This window comes from Sinocyclocheilus rhinocerous, unplaced genomic scaffold (genome assembly GCF_001515625.1).
Source record: "Sinocyclocheilus rhinocerous isolate Xijiao unplaced genomic scaffold, SAMN03320098_v1.1 scaffold615, whole genome shotgun sequence".
In the NCBI taxonomy this organism is placed as follows: Eukaryota; Metazoa; Chordata; class Actinopteri; order Cypriniformes; family Cyprinidae; genus Sinocyclocheilus; species Sinocyclocheilus rhinocerous.
This window is the reverse complement of record NW_015631049.1, coordinates 2,219,727-2,235,538: the sequence shown is the minus strand read 5'-3', so window position 1 is coordinate 2,235,538 and position 15,812 is coordinate 2,219,727. Positions and strand designations below refer to the sequence as shown.

The following is a 15,812-nucleotide window of genomic DNA, read 5'->3' as shown; positions in this document are numbered from 1 at the left end:
TATAATTTACAAATTTTTTTTTTTTTGCTCTCATTTTTTATGTTTAATACATCCTTTCAGAATAAACTTTTTGTCAAACAAAAATAAAATCTTACTGAGACCAAACTTTTAACAGTAGTGTAATTGAAGTTGTATTTATTTGTTTATTTAGTATCATTGTTTTAATTGTTTACATTATTTATTATTTTTGTCTGACTTGTGTATCTACGTCTTTTCCATCAGTCTGGAATTTCGGATTCAGAAGGATCAGAGGTATGTTAAGAGATCATAGCCACTGCTTTTTACAGATGAGCTAAAATCAAAAGCTCAGTGATATGCAATATAGGCATCGGTCTTGTTTTCATTTACTCGTTTCATTCATGTTGTCTTGTTTTTGTGAAACGCAAGTGAAGGTTGTGCTTCACGGACTAAAGAAAATACAGGGTTTGAGAATGGAGATGAGTAAATGATGACAATGTTTGTTTTTGGGTGAACTGTCTCTTTAAGACAAAAGTTGATTAGTAAAATCTGATAGAACAGACGGGTCTTTAGGTTGCAGTCACATTCTGTTATGCACATTAAAGCCTAATTTACCCATTAATTCTGACCAGATAATTTAATGTAGCGCTAAAGCTTTAAAAAGAATCAAAAGCTTTTACTTCTACAGCTGGGATTTGGGCCTTAATTAATTCCTGTATCCAACCAAGAGCAGTGAATCTGAATAAGAGCATGAGTGAGGAATGAAATGTATAGGTTCTCTCTATTCATATAGTAAATATAGTTAGTCTTAAATGCAGGTTAAAATATATTGATTAATTCCATACAAATGCTATATTTTTAATTGGAGGTGAGTACTCTGTGTGATGCGTCCTGTGGAGTTTGTGTTCTAGACTCCAGCTGTGATGTTAAAGGAACACTCCACTATTTTTGAAAATAGGATCATTTTCCAATCCTTGATTATTACGCCGGAATGAGAGTATAGTTCCTAGCCATATCGGCCTAGAAAATCGCAACTTTTCATTTTCCGTCGGTCTTAGTACATGATGTAACTACAGAAGAGTCAAGTTTTAAGTAGGAAAAATATAGAAACTCTTTGGTCTTTTTTGAGCGAGATGCTAACGGTCTAATCAGATTCAATTATCTATGCTAAGCTAAGCTAAAAGTGCTATCGCCAGACCGGGAGATCGGCTGAATGGATTCGAAAACGGTAAAACTCAACTGTTTAACTCTAGGGGAGTTGGAAAATGAGCCTATTTTCAAAAATAGTGGAGTGTTCCTTTAATGATTGCAGCTGGGTTAACATCAGCATCATTGCATAATGCAGGCTAATCAAAACGCAGCGATACATACTAAGTGAACTGCAGAGTTACAGTATGAAAGATCTGGAAAGTTCACTGAATAGAAATTACTTTTAAAATCATACTGTAGTGGTGAATTCACTAAACAATTGATGCACGTTTGCACACTTTTTTTGTTTGTGCATTTATAGGAATAGTTTACCCAAAAATCTAAATTTGCTGAAAATGTACTCCCCCTCAGGCCATCCAAGATGTGGATTAGTTTGTTTCGTATTAGAACAGATTTAGATAAATTTTGTATCACTTGCTCACCAATGGCTTCTCTTCAGTGAATGGGTGCCATCAGAATGAGAGTCCAAACAGCTGATAAAAACATCACAATAATCCACAAGTAATCGACACAATTTCAGTCCATTAATTAATGGATTGTGACGTAAAAAGCTGCATGTTTGTAAGAAAAACATCCATCATTAAGGCATTTTAACATTAACATAATCCATAATAACATTTCCTCCAGTTATCACAAATCAGTTATCCTTTTATCAGCTGTTTGGAGACTCATTCTGACGGCACCCATTCACTGCAGAGGATCAATTGGTGAGCAAGTGATGTAATGTGATTTTTAGCAGGTTGGTGTTTCAAATTGGTGGCACACTGGACTGTAATTTGAAAATGTTTGTTATATTTTTATTTGTAGATTGAAACAAAGAAAAGGAGAATAAGGTTGGTTTTGTAAAGAAAAAAGTGAACCCATTTGACTTTAGTGGCTTATTGTGTGTTGTGAAACCCTGTTGGTTGTATACCTTTCATTAGTTTGTATCATGTGCTCCTGTGATTATGGTTTAGATTGTGGTTACCCTGTTGCAACGTTTTTCAATCATGGACGATCTTTTATTCCCATAATTTCCTGTCCTTCCCTCAGTATTGTATGAAAAAGTGGTCAAATAATGATAGTTAAATAAAGATTAGAATTGGGACGATGCTGTCACGTGTCAATCAAAAGAACTGAAATAAAACAGTAGCAGTTTTAGGCTTAGCAGGCACTCTTCTAGTGACTGCACCTACAGTGTTAGTGCTTTGCTGTGTGTATTGTGTTATTGTGTCCAGGCATTTTTAAAGCCAGACATGTGCAGACATTTTTCAATGAATTCTGCATTTTTAAGATGACTCTGTGAAGTGATGACAAATATTCTGCTGTCCTTGAGTCAGGTGTTGCTAGGTGTTGCCGTCAGTGCTCATGGTAATGTTCTTTAGCAATGAACTTTTTGACTGGTATGTTGGTGTGTGTGTGGGGAAAAATAAATAAATGTATAGATAATGATAAGTAGCATCACAATTAATACCCAGGGCAGTACTGTTTGGTTAAAAAAAAAATCCTACAAGCAACTAATACTATAATGTTTATATGTTATATGAACATACACTAGCATTCAAAAGTTTGGAGTCAGTTTTTTTTAACATTTTGACATATTTAAACATCAAAGATGTTCTGATTGCTGTCATTGTCACATCGCACAGCAGTTTTTGCATTCTGGTTGTCGTGGTTATAGGCAAATTTTTTTAATCCACTCTGTCTAGCTGTTTTTAATGCACAAACGCATCCTATGTGAATGGCCCCTTGAGTATTCGGCTGCTCCTGTTCAAAATTTCAGCTTCCTTCTCTATTTCACTCTCTCACCCCCTACCATTCATCCATCTGTTACTGACTCTTGTTTTTACCATCTCTCCTTTCATCTGGATGTACAGCTTGACAGGCAGAAGGTAGGTTTGTGTGAGCTAAATGCTTTAGTTTGATGTATGACAGTCGTAGTGAAGTAGTCAGTGTCATCGTATCAGATGCTTTGAGCCGATGAATCAAATATTTAGGGAGCCAGTTTTTTCTTTTCAATTTAACTTCTTCCTCTTATTACCCAGTAGAATTATTTATCTAGATTCCTCTTTACTTCCCTTCAATTTTGTGTGTGGAATATATTGTGTTGTTTGAGTTCATCTATGTGCGTATTTGCATTTAGTAGCTCTTTAAACTTTTTCTCTGTTTGTTTTCATTCTTATTGTCTTTTTGTTCATTCTTTCTTTCTGCAGTCTGTTGCTAAGAAAGAAAAGGTGTGTGCATTTCCAGTATTTTCAGTAGTACTTTACTTAAAGCTTGTGTGTGTGTGTGTGTGTGTGTATATATATATACTGTATATATATATATATATACTGTATATATATATATATATATATATATATAATGCACCTAATGTCTGTAGTGTTCACAGCCCTGGGGATGAGTATGAGAACTCTGAAGTGACAGCAATAATCGATCAAAAGAAACTAGATGGAGTGCAGCTAAAAGGCATGAAATAGAACGGAAAGTCTTGAGGTGACTTTTTAAAACTTTAACTAGTTCTAACCTGGCACACCATACTACTAACATAGTGCTTGTGCCGCAAGATGCTGGGGGAAAAAAAACAAAAACATTACGCTGCATGTAGCTCATAGACCAACAATTAAAAAATTGTGTGGAAGAAAGCAGCTTCATTATTTTGAAGTGAAAAGTTCAAGTTAGACAAATGGAGTAAGATGCCCCTCACAGAATTGAGGCAGATGGTCCTCAGTTGCATGTTTTTGCTAGTGTTTTATAGTTTCTTTTTATGTTTGTTACAGATTATTGAGATTGTGTTATTTGATAATTCCATGTATGAGATACATTGCAAACATAAACTTTATTTATCATAACCTAGGCCAGTTGGGTGGAATTATTAAACCTGAATTTATGGTTTCTTTCGATTAAAATTATGGTATAGTATAATAGAGATATAATAGAGATATAGCTCTCAAATACCTAAATTGTCAAAATGCATAATTATACATATAATACACTAACATATAAGTTCGGGGTCAGTAAGAAATTAATACTTTTATTCACACTGAATCAATCAAAGGAGACAGTATAGACATTAAGAATGTTACAAAAAAGTTGTTTAAAATAATAAATAGATTTGACCTGAAAAAAATGTATCATGGTAAGCAGCACAACTGTTTTCATCATTGATAAGAATAAGAACTGAGTTCCCTTCTTCGGTGAGTTCTTGAGCATCAAATCAGCATATTAGAATCATTTCTGAAGGATCACGTGACAGTGAAGACTGGAGTAATGACTGCTGTAATTTAAACTTACATTTTAAATTAAAATAGAAAACAGTTATTTTAAATTGTCACAAGTTATCACAATATTACTGTTTTTATTGTATTTTTAATCAAATAAATGCAGCCTTGGTGATCATAGAGAGATATCTTTCAAAAACATTTAAAAATCTTACTGACCCCAAACTTTTGGACATTAATGTACAGTATTTGATTTAGTATTTTTATATATGCATATATTATGTATATTTTTACATAGTCATTAAAAATGTAAACACATTTTGCTTCCTGCCCCAGGATCATCTTTATGATGTTAATGTTATGCTATAACAACTAAAATAGCAAATGTTTGCATTTATTTCCCTTAATGTCTTGAATAATACATCATAATTATGTGCTCATTTTCATTCAGCCTATTCAGTGCTTATAGTTTCTGTCTTGTGTGTTATTTGTGTATGTCTATGTTTCTTCATTCATGTGTTTGTTTCCATGTTCTGGCATCAGGGGGAAAAGAAGGACAAAGAGAAGGAGGTTTGTGTGCAGTGCACGCACGCACGCACACACACACACACACACACACACATACACACACACTGTTTGTCTGTGGTAGTGTTGCCCCATAGTCTCTGGATCAACAGGACTCTGTGTGATATTGAATGTAATTTTGTTTCTCTGTCTCAAGGATGAGAACATGAACACAGAGGTGGGTGATGGAGCTGAGGTAATAAGCTGATGCACATCTGTGTGTGTGTGGTACTTTCTGAAACATGATAGAACAAGGTCTCATTAGTGTGAGGAGCAAGCGTGTGCATAAAATCTGCTGGGAAGGAGAGATGTGTGCTGTTTGGCTGTGATCCTGTCCCCATACCTCATTGTCAGAGTGTTGTTTTTAGGTGGAATAGGATTCTTGTGCCCTGATTTGACACAAAAACAATTACCCATAATTCAAAGCTTAAATAATGATGTGCCTTAGGCAAATGATATGATTTAGTTGTTGTCAGTGAATAAATGATCATTGTTTTGGTAAACACAATAACAGATGCTTATTAAACTTTTTTCTTCTATCTTGGAGTGTTTTTCTAGAGCATAAGTCTAGAACACTCATTAGGACAATCCATGTGTTTTATGGGTAGTTTAAGGTAGGCATGTGTTGCCAGGCTTTTGACTGAAGTCTGGTCAACTTTGCTACTTATTTTGGAAGTGCGGATCATTTTAATGACTTGAATCTTTGGATCTTTTTAGTAAAATAAACGAATCCTTTTTCCAAGTAATTTTGTGTAGTTAATTTAAAATGTAAAATTTTCAATAGCCAAAATCCACACAAACCATGCACATATGCAATCTTTAATCATATTCTGAATTAGAAAATCATTATAATGCAACCAAAAGATAAATACTTCTGCGTCTTTTGGTATGAATCTTTAATTCGTCATGTGACAGACACATAGACACTGTACAGGAAACAAAAAGCATTCATTCACCAAACTACGTATTTGTATCACAGTCATATGTTAAGGACTGAAAAGATGAACATGCACGGTCACAACAAAATGAACAAATTATTCATTATTTCAGAGTCATATAAAAATAATTCAAAATGAAAAAATCATTCTTGACCGACCCATTACTTACCAAAACCACCCACTTAATGTAATGTACTGAAATTTCAGCTTTGCCATCACAGGAATAAATTACATTTTAAAATACATTAAAATAAAAAATGTTACTTTTAAATTGCAAAAATATTTCACAATATTACTGTTTTACTGTATTTTTGATCAAATTAATGCATCCTTGGTGAGCATGAGAGACTTTCAAAAACCTCTTTACAGAATCTTACCGAAACCAAACTTTTGAACATACTTTGTTTCACGTGTTTCACATTATTTTATAACTGAGCTGACACCTGCAGTTTTGTGGACTTAACTGAATTCACAAATCAGCACTGTGTGAACATAATCACACTAATCAGGTTTTCCATCACTTAATACACATTACACAATATGATAGCCAGTAAGACTCACACACAATTTTTTTCATGTGTTATTTCGCTAACTCTGAGAGATGGTGATATGAGCTGTGTCCATCTGGAGCTTTAAGATCCAGTCACTATTGGACTTCAGTTTATTCAACTTTGTGTCCGCTGTGATGAGTAAATACAGTTGTCAATGCCAAACACTGATTGTGTGAATGTAATGTTTCTGTATTTATCTCAATTCTAACATTCAGAAGCATCAGTGCCATTGAGGATTTGCTCAGCTGTATCATTTTTCTCTCTGTGCCTTTTCTTTTGTTTCCCCATGTTATTTTCACTCTGTCCCTCGGTAGAAAGAGGCAAGAGGCGACAAAAAAAAGGTGCGCTAATCATCATGGGTGTATGTGAGTGTGTGTGTGTGTATGTGTGAGTGAGACTGTCGTGTTGTTTTGCTAGAAGCCTGGCTATCTCTTCTCTCCTCTTGAGACTTTCCCCATCACTGTGATAGCATAGTGCAAATAAACGTTTCAGAAAAACATGCATTTCTGATCAGTTCTGTGCATTCATTGGCCTAAGTGCAAGTCCACAAGAACAGTGGAGATCCAAATTAGAGAACAATTCAATACATTTTCATAAATTTCAAGGTCACTGTTTAGTCCTATTTGAAGTTATCCTAACAGGAAAAGAAGGGCGGTTTTAAAGCATATTTCATAAATTAATTGTATTCTGAAGCACAGTATAAAAACCTTAAATGAGATATTTGAAAATGAACTCTGATCAAAATTAGAGAACACTTACAGATACCTCCAAGTAATTGGTGTTAATCTGGCTCCTGGTGCTAATTTCCTTAATTAAATGACAAACCCTATTTAACTGGCAGCAATCCTCCAATTTTCAATGAAATTGCAGCTCTAGATCATCTCCCCTATTCCAAAGGAAGGAAAAGACAAATTAGATTGTGGCTCATATAGGCCTATTTCAGTCTTGAATGTTGACTATAAGTTATATACAGCAATATTGACTAGGAGAATAGAAAAACTACTTCCAGAGTTAATTCATAACGACCAGACAGGGTTCATTTTACAGAGACAAACACAGGATAGTGTCAGACGTACACTACATATATTAAAACATATAGAAGAGAGTAACATACAAGCAATGATACTGAGTCTTGATGCGGAAAAAGCCTTTGACTCGGTCAGATGGTCATATCTATACATAGTTTTAGAACATTTTGGCTTTCATAAAAATATCCTTAAAGCCATACAGTTATTATATTCCAGACCACAAGCTAGAATTAAAGTGAATGGTAGTTTGTCAAATTTTTGTAATCTGGAAAGAGGCACGAGACAAGGGTGCCCTCTTTCTCCCCTCCTCTTTTCACTATACATTGAACCCCTTAGTCAGTGGATACGCCAGAATCATGATATTAGGGGGATAAAGATGGGTGAAGAAGAACATAAAATTGCATTATTTGCAGATGATGTTTTAATATATTTGAGAGACCCTGAGATATCATTTTTAACCCTTATGTCAACTTTAGATACATTTGGTTCTTTATCAGGATACAAAGTAAATGTGCAAAAAACACAGGTCATTTGCTACAATTTCACTCCCCCAGAAGAAACAAGGGTTAAATACAAGATTAAATATAATACAGAGGTAATAAAATATTTAGGAATACATCTGCCAAAGGATACTAGAACTTTGTCAGATGTAAATTATAGAATTCTAAATGCTAAGCTACGAGCAGACATTCAGAGATGGAACGTCATCCCTTTCTTGAATTTAGGGGATAGAGTGGATATTATCAAAATAAATATGCTCCCAAGGCTTTTATACTTATTTCAGACACTTCCCCTAAAGGTTCCAGAAGAACAATTTAAAGATTGGGACAAATGGATTATAAGGTTTATCTGGCAAGGTAAAAAATCCAGAATTCGATATAGAACACTCCAGTTACCAAAAGAAAGGGGAGGCTTGGCTCTCCCATCTCTTAAAGACTATTTTATAGCTGCCCAGTTAAGACCTATAGTTTGCTGGTGCAATCCAGACTATAAAGCTAGATGGAAACAGATTGATTTCTCCTTCTTTAATTCGTCATGTGACAGACACATAGACACTGTACAGGAAACAAAAAGCATTCATTCACCAAACTACGTATTTGTATCACAGTCATATGTTAAGGACTGAAAAGATGAACATGCACGGTCACAACAAAATGAACAAATTATTCATTATTTCAGAGTCATATAAAAATAATTCAAAATGAAAAAATCATTCTTGACCGACCCATTACTTACCAAAACCACCCACTTAATGTAATGTACTGAAATTTCAGCTTTGCCATCACAGGAATAAATTACATTTTAAAATACATTAAAATAAAAAATGTTACTTTTAAATTGCAAAAATATTTCACAATATTACTGTTTTACTGTATTTTTGATCAAATTAATGCATCCTTGGTGAGCATGAGAGACTTTCAAAAACCTCTTTACAGAATCTTACCGAAACCAAACTTTTGAACATACTTTGTTTCACGTGTTTCACATTATTTTATAACTGAGCTGACACCTGCAGTTTTGTGGACTTAACTGAATTCACAAATCAGCACTGTGTGAACATAATCACACTAATCAGGTTTTCCATCACTTAATACACATTACACAATATGATAGCCAGTAAGACTCACACACAATTTTTTTCATGTGTTATTTCGCTAACTCTGAGAGATGGTGATATGAGCTGTGTCCATCTGGAGCTTTAAGATCCAGTCACTATTGGACTTCAGTTTATTCAACTTTGTGTCCGCTGTGATGAGTAAATACAGTTGTCAATGCCAAACACTGATTGTGTGAATGTAATGTTTCTGTATTTATCTCAATTCTAACATTCAGAAGCATCAGTGCCATTGAGGATTTGCTCAGCTGTATCATTTTTCTCTCTGTGCCTTTTCTTTTGTTTCCCCATGTTATTTTCACTCTGTCCCTCGGTAGAAAGAGGCAAGAGGCGACAAAAAAAAGGTGCGCTAATCATCATGGGTGTATGTGAGTGTGTGTGTGTGTATGTGTGAGTGAGACTGTCGTGTTGTTTTGCTAGAAGCCTGGCTATCTCTTCTCTCCTCTTGAGACTTTCCCCATCACTGTGATAGCATAGTGCAAATAAACGTTTCAGAAAAACATGCATTTATGATCAGTTCTGTGCATTCATTGGCCTAAGTGCAAGTCCACAAGAACAGTGGAGATCCAAATTAGAGAACAATTCAATACATTTTCATAAATTTCAAGGTCACTGTTTAGTCCTATTTGAAGTTATCCTAACAGGAAAAGAAGGGCGGTTTTAAAGCATATTTCATAAATTAATTGTATTCTGAAGCACAGTATAAAAACCTTAAATTAGATATTTGAAAATGAACTCTGATCAAAATTAGAGAACACTTACAGATACCTCCAAGTAATTGGTGTTAATCTGGCTCCTGGTGCTAATTTCCTTAATTAAATGACAAACCCTATTTAACTGGCAGCAATCCTCCAATTTTCAATGAAATTGCAAGATGGCGGGCCGCTCTAAGGTGACTGAAAGCCTGCGACAGGAGGTTGTCCAGATGAAGGCTAAAGGGATGACCCTTTTAGCCATTGCAAGAGAAGTTGGTCGTTCCAAATCTGTGATTTCTCAAATATAGCAGCTTTGCAATTACACTAATTCAACTCCCTCCACCCCCCAAAAGGCTGGACTTCAACATAAGATAAATGTACGAGAGGACAGGATAATGCGGAGACTCTCAATGGGGAATCGGTTCAACACTGCAGCTGGAATTGCTTGCCAGTTCAGCGCTGAACAGGGTATGGATCTGTCTCTGCACATTTAAGATAAGTCGGACCGAAAGCGCATTCTGCAGTTACCAAGCCTCTCATCAGCAGAAATAATCAAAAGGCTAGACTAACCTTTGCTTAAGAGCATGTTGTATGGACAGAGGAGAACTGGTCCAAAGTTCAAACTGGGAAAGACTGAAGCCCAAGTGCGTAAAAAATCAGTGAAAGGTTGAGGAGGAAGTGTCATGGTTTGAGGGAGTTGGACCTCTTATACAGACACATGGCAGGGTCAATGCAGATGTTTATCAGAACCTCCTTCAGAGACATGCAGTACCTTCCCTGGAAGCATCTGCCAATCAGCCTGTAATTTTCCTGCAAGACAATGCCCCCGTCACACTGCAAAACAGATAAAGCAGTTCCTTGAAGCTAAGAACATTGAAATAATGAAATGATGTAAACCCAACTGAAAATCTCTGGAAAATCCTTGGCAACAAAATTATGACTAAGAAACCCACTAGAGTTACCAACTATGGAAGAGACCAAGATCACACCAGCGCAGTGTGAGAAACTAGTGATATCCTGCGGCCACAGATGTGCTGAAGTCACTCAAAGCAAGGGCTCCACAATTTCCACTAATTTCTGACGTCTGTAACCCTCCAAAATATGAGTTGCAATCTTCTTTCGTGCCACAGTGGTTACTGTTCTCTAATTTTGATCACTGTGTTTTCCACAAAATAAAGGTTTTTGTTAAAATGCCTCTGTTATTTTGTCAAACATGTTAGTATAACAGTGGTATACCCACAGCCAATATTCCTTCAAATTTTGAGCGATGAAGATTAACAATTGTAAGGTCCACCCAATTGGCCCAATGAAGGTATCCAATGGTGGCTGAAGATTTCCTGTGTGTTCGGCCTTTTCCGTGCGCTGAGTAATTTAATTTCATTTAAATTTTAATCGGACTCCATTTTATTATGACCTCGAATTTAGGTTGTCATACGAATTGGTTGTTTGTCCATTTCTAATTATTGTTATTCTGACACTTGATTATTCTAGTTAACCCTTTACTTTATATTTTACTTGTTCATTAGGAATCTAAAATTTCCAAATAATTTTTGGGACCACGTTCTTGTGTAAATAAGGGATAAAGATGTTATTGTTCTGTAGTTTTAAAGTTGTATTGGTGCTTTCTGTCCGTAAGCTAGAAGACAGAAAGCAAACAAACCCTACTTAAAAGTTTTCTCTGTTCTACCACCCTGCTTGTTAGAATCAAATCTACATCCCTTACTGTCGATATTGTGTGATGTTTTAATTGTCCTTCCTCAGCAGTATTAAACTGAATAAACAAATGTTATCGTTCATTATGGGAATGAAATCATAACTCCTCCACTCTTTGTTTTGTTTTGGTTTTTTTACACCTGCTTTAATTAAGCTGTTGTTGGATCTGACAGATGTATTGCTCAACACTTTTCTTACTGTGGAAAAACAGCTTTAATAGAGAATGTTTCCAATTTTGTTTCACTTCCCTGATGCTGATGCACTTGCAGAACCATGACAGACATTGTGATTTTTTCTCCCTACATTCTCTCCTTTCCTTTCCGCGCCTCTGCCTAGTTTAAGTTCGATATATTCTATTAAACTAACACTTCTTTCCGTGTGTGTGTGTGTGTGTGTGTGCATGTTACTCTCAACAGCTCGACTCAGAGGCTGCAGATATCCTCAAGTGATGTTCAATGTTAGACACCTAAAAACTCATTTCATGACACAAACAGTACTATGATTCTCTGTCCCTGCTCTCAGAACACCATATCATTATCAATGTTTTTATTATTGTTATTTCAATTGTCAGTGTTAGTATACTATCTAACGACTATATCAACGACTATAGTACTCAATCACTCAGAAGTGACGGCGATGATCAATCATGAAAACACAATAATTTAATAACTTTTCCTCAATTTCCTGACTTTTCCTTTTGTGTTATTTTTATTTTTTATTTTTTTCAGTTTTTATTTTAAATTTGTTTTATTGTAGCATTTTGCATTCGCAAAAAAAGAGATTGTGACAAAAGTGACGTGCCAGTGGTGATTGATCATGAACAATGGAAACAATAATTCCATAACTTTTCCTCAAAATCAAAACATGCCAAAAAAAGAGCCTTTGTTTTATTTGATCATGTTTTTGTTTTAAATTTATTTTATTTTATTTTTTTAAATGAGCCTCATCTTTAATTTTTTTGACAGTCATTTTCTAACTGGTGGTCACTTGTGGTCTGATTTGTCATGACTGCAATTTCTGCAGTGTTTTAAAGTTAAAACTATTTTTAATTTGAGATGGCATCTGCGCTGCTTATGGCAAATTGTTGAAATAAGGAGAAAAATGTCTTGTACTAGAGTATACAACATGACCATAATGGCCTTTCTGAAGTTAACACGCTTTTGACATTTAGACGGTTAATAATATAATGCTTCTTTTTTTTTATAATACTGGCAGGCAGAGGTTTGAAATACTGTTTTTCTTTCTTTTTTAGGGAGCTCAACTTCTTACTGCTGCTAAGGAACTGTCTAAACTAAAGGTATTAACTATAATTACTTGAAACATGTAATCTGTAGCCTAAGGCAGTGGGTGTGGCTAATGCGTCTCTCATTATAGGGAGGGGTGGAGCCAAAAAGCTTGTCACCAAGGCAATGTGTGATCGTGGAGACAGCACTGGATTCAATCAAGGTGTGTTGGTGGATATGGCATGCCTGCTGAGTTACAACACGTTAAATTGTTGGCTGTCTGCTTAAAAACAGAACTGTCACACCAAGTCAACACATTGCACACTGAGTGTTTGGGTTCTTGGGATCGGTGCGTCATTAAAGTGTGTGGGAAGGAGAGAGAATCTGAAACAGTCTTGAGAAAGCTGCTCACCACAAGCATGCCTTTTCACACGTAATAACATTGTCAGACAAAATAAGTTACTGTGAACTGTAGTACCTTTTGCAGAAGGAAATTCATGCTAATTTTCTCTCTCTCTCTCTCTCTCTCTTTAACCTGCTACTGGGTAGCTCTTCTTCCATGCTGGTGGGAACGGTTTAAAAAAAGCATACCTCTCTCTCTCTCTCTCTCTCTCTCTCTCTCTCTCGCTCTCTCTTTAACCTGCTACTGGGTAGCTCTTCTTCCATGCTGGTGGGAACGGTTTAAAAAAAGCGTACCTGGAGAAGAGCCCTGAGCTATCATCGCTGCGTTATGCTCTCTCCCTATACACACAGACCACAGATGCTCTTATCAAGGCGTTTGTGACAACACAACATGCTCAGGGTGAGATACATACACTTGCACACATGTTCAGGTGCTGACTTTTATCAACCCTTGCACATGGCCACACAATCTCTGTATAAATTATTTGACATTTGCATGACTCATATATTTTTTTTAATTAAAATCTTCTTGCAGTTCAAAATGGTATGGGCATCAGGATCACCCCCAAGGAGAACGTTCGACCTGACAGAGGTGGGCCGAAGATTCGTTCATCCTTGACTCTTTGAAGGGCTAGGAATAGTCTCTCTCTCTCTCTCTATAGTGAATTATAATGTAGAAATAAGGAAATGAAGGGGAAAACAGAATAGATAAATAAAATAATGTAAAAAATAATTTAATAATATATTTTGATAATAAATTGAATAAAAATATGTTTATATACACAATGCATATGTCAGTAAGATTTAGTGTTTTTGTGAGCGTAGTGCCTTATGTTATAAAGGCTGCATTTATTTAATAAAAAAATACAGTAAAAGCAGTAATATTGTTTAATGTAGTGTAATTTATTCCTGCGATAGCAAAGCTGAATTTTCAGCAGCCATTACTTTTACCATCACATTTGCGGCTCAAGAAACATTTCTTCTTATTATAAGTGTTAAAAACGGTCGTGTCTTATTATTATAATTGTTGTTGTTTTTTTAAATCGTGATATTTTTTTTTTTTTTCACATTTAAAAAAAAGCAGCATTTGTTTAAAATAAATCTTTTGTAACATTTTGTGAACAGTAGTGTGTGTGTGTGTTTAGGAAAGTGTGGCACAAAATTATTTTTCAAAATTGACTCTCTAATGCCTTTGAAATTTTTAGCATTTTAGGAAAAATGCATTTCTGTTCGAAGTTCCTCTGCACATTACATAATTATTTATTAAATATTTTGGGTAATATAATAACGCCGAAGCTACCACTGGCACATTTTATAAAATTTTATTAAAATCCATTCAATAGAATTCCACATTTTTAACCACAATCAAAGCATAAAGTGTAAAAAAAAATGCATATGTTTGACTGTAATATGTTGAAAATACAGTATTTGTAAAATGAAATGGTTTGATTGACAGGCTCTGGGGTTGAGCGGCTGATTGGGGAGGCAGTGATTCAGCTGGATTTGTCGCCCCCAGCTGGAAACACTGAGCAGAAACTCTGTGTCAGAGGTGAGACTACAGCAAAGAGGAGCTAAATTTAAGACTTATATCTGTGCATTTAAGTGTCTGGTGAGATAATGATGATTTAATCAAGTCTTGATGCTGAAAAAAACCCTGGTGTCTTTTTATGAACTCTTTATCTCTTTCTCTTCCAGTGATTGCGGTAAATGACATGAAATGGCAGACCTCCGGGATGTTTCGTCCATTTGTGGAGGTTAACCTGGTCGGCCCACAGCTCACAGAGAAGAAACGAAAATTCACAACCAAATCGAAAAACAACAGCTGGACTGCAAAGTACAACGAGGCCTTTCAATTGTGAGTAAAAACGCTCTCATCTATTAAATATGTGGTTTGAAACACCAACATTTTCTATAAGATAAATACTAGTACTTACTGGCAGTTAAACTTTTATTTTTCTAAAAATGTAAACAAAAAAAAACATATTACTGAGAATGGTCCACTCATTTGTGCATTTCCCCTCCTTTATTTTAATCTCAGTGTGTTGGGTAAAGGCGTGAGTCTGGACTGCTATGAGATTCAAATAACGGTAAAGGATTATTGTTTCGGTCGTGCGGATCGGGTGGTCGGGATCGCAGTACTGCAGCTGCGTGACATAGCAGACCGGAAAAGCTGCGTGTGCTGGTGCCCCTTGGGCCCGCGTATCAACATTGATGAAACCGGGACCACTGCACTACGAATCCTCTCTCAACGCTCAACTGATGAGGTTGCCAAAGAGTTTGTCAAACTAAAATCTGAGACCAGGCATGCTGAAGAAGGGAGGTGAAGATGAAACTCAAGGTTGACCTTATCATTAGGATTAAAGTGGACTGATTTAAACAGAAGAAACTTAGAATACGAGACAAAGGAAAAGACTGACAGACAAACAAGCGTTCACAAACCAATCACACAAGGACCTACACTGTTTATAAAATTGTGTATGTTTATTCAAAGCCTTAAGAGTCACTTAACTGTTTTACTGGATTTGCATCACTCCTCATGATAGGGAGTGCTAGCATTGAGAATAGCGTTCCCACGGTCATGGAAAATCTGGAAATATCAAGGAAAAATTATGGAAATTAATTAAGTCTTAAAAAGTCATTACTAAAATATTTAATTGGCTAGTAATCTCTGCATTTGTGTTTTACAAAAATGATCTAGTTAACCAAACAACTTGAA

General features: G+C 35.6%; 1 protein-coding gene across 1 annotated transcript in view; it reads left to right on the top strand.

Moving 5' to 3' along the window:
• The window catches only part of LOC107741279 (protein unc-13 homolog B-like), a 42,903-nt gene extending 27,403 nt beyond the window's left edge, over positions 1 to 15,500 (top strand). The window contains exons 31-42 of the mRNA XM_016553975.1: positions 223 to 252; positions 3,024 to 3,038; positions 3,360 to 3,380; positions 4,911 to 4,937; positions 5,089 to 5,127; positions 12,724 to 12,768; positions 12,846 to 12,917; positions 13,349 to 13,496; positions 13,632 to 13,688; positions 14,553 to 14,645; positions 14,792 to 14,951; positions 15,135 to 15,500. Coding sequence (XP_016409461.1) covers positions 223 to 252; positions 3,024 to 3,038; positions 3,360 to 3,380; positions 4,911 to 4,937; positions 5,089 to 5,127; positions 12,724 to 12,768; positions 12,846 to 12,917; positions 13,349 to 13,496; positions 13,632 to 13,688; positions 14,553 to 14,645; positions 14,792 to 14,951; positions 15,135 to 15,420 — 993 coding nt within the window. The 3' untranslated portion in view covers positions 15,421 to 15,500. The remainder of the gene's footprint in view (positions 1 to 222; positions 253 to 3,023; positions 3,039 to 3,359; positions 3,381 to 4,910; positions 4,938 to 5,088; positions 5,128 to 12,723; positions 12,769 to 12,845; positions 12,918 to 13,348; positions 13,497 to 13,631; positions 13,689 to 14,552; positions 14,646 to 14,791; positions 14,952 to 15,134) is intronic.
• The last annotated feature ends 312 nt before the right edge of the window (positions 15,501 to 15,812 follow it).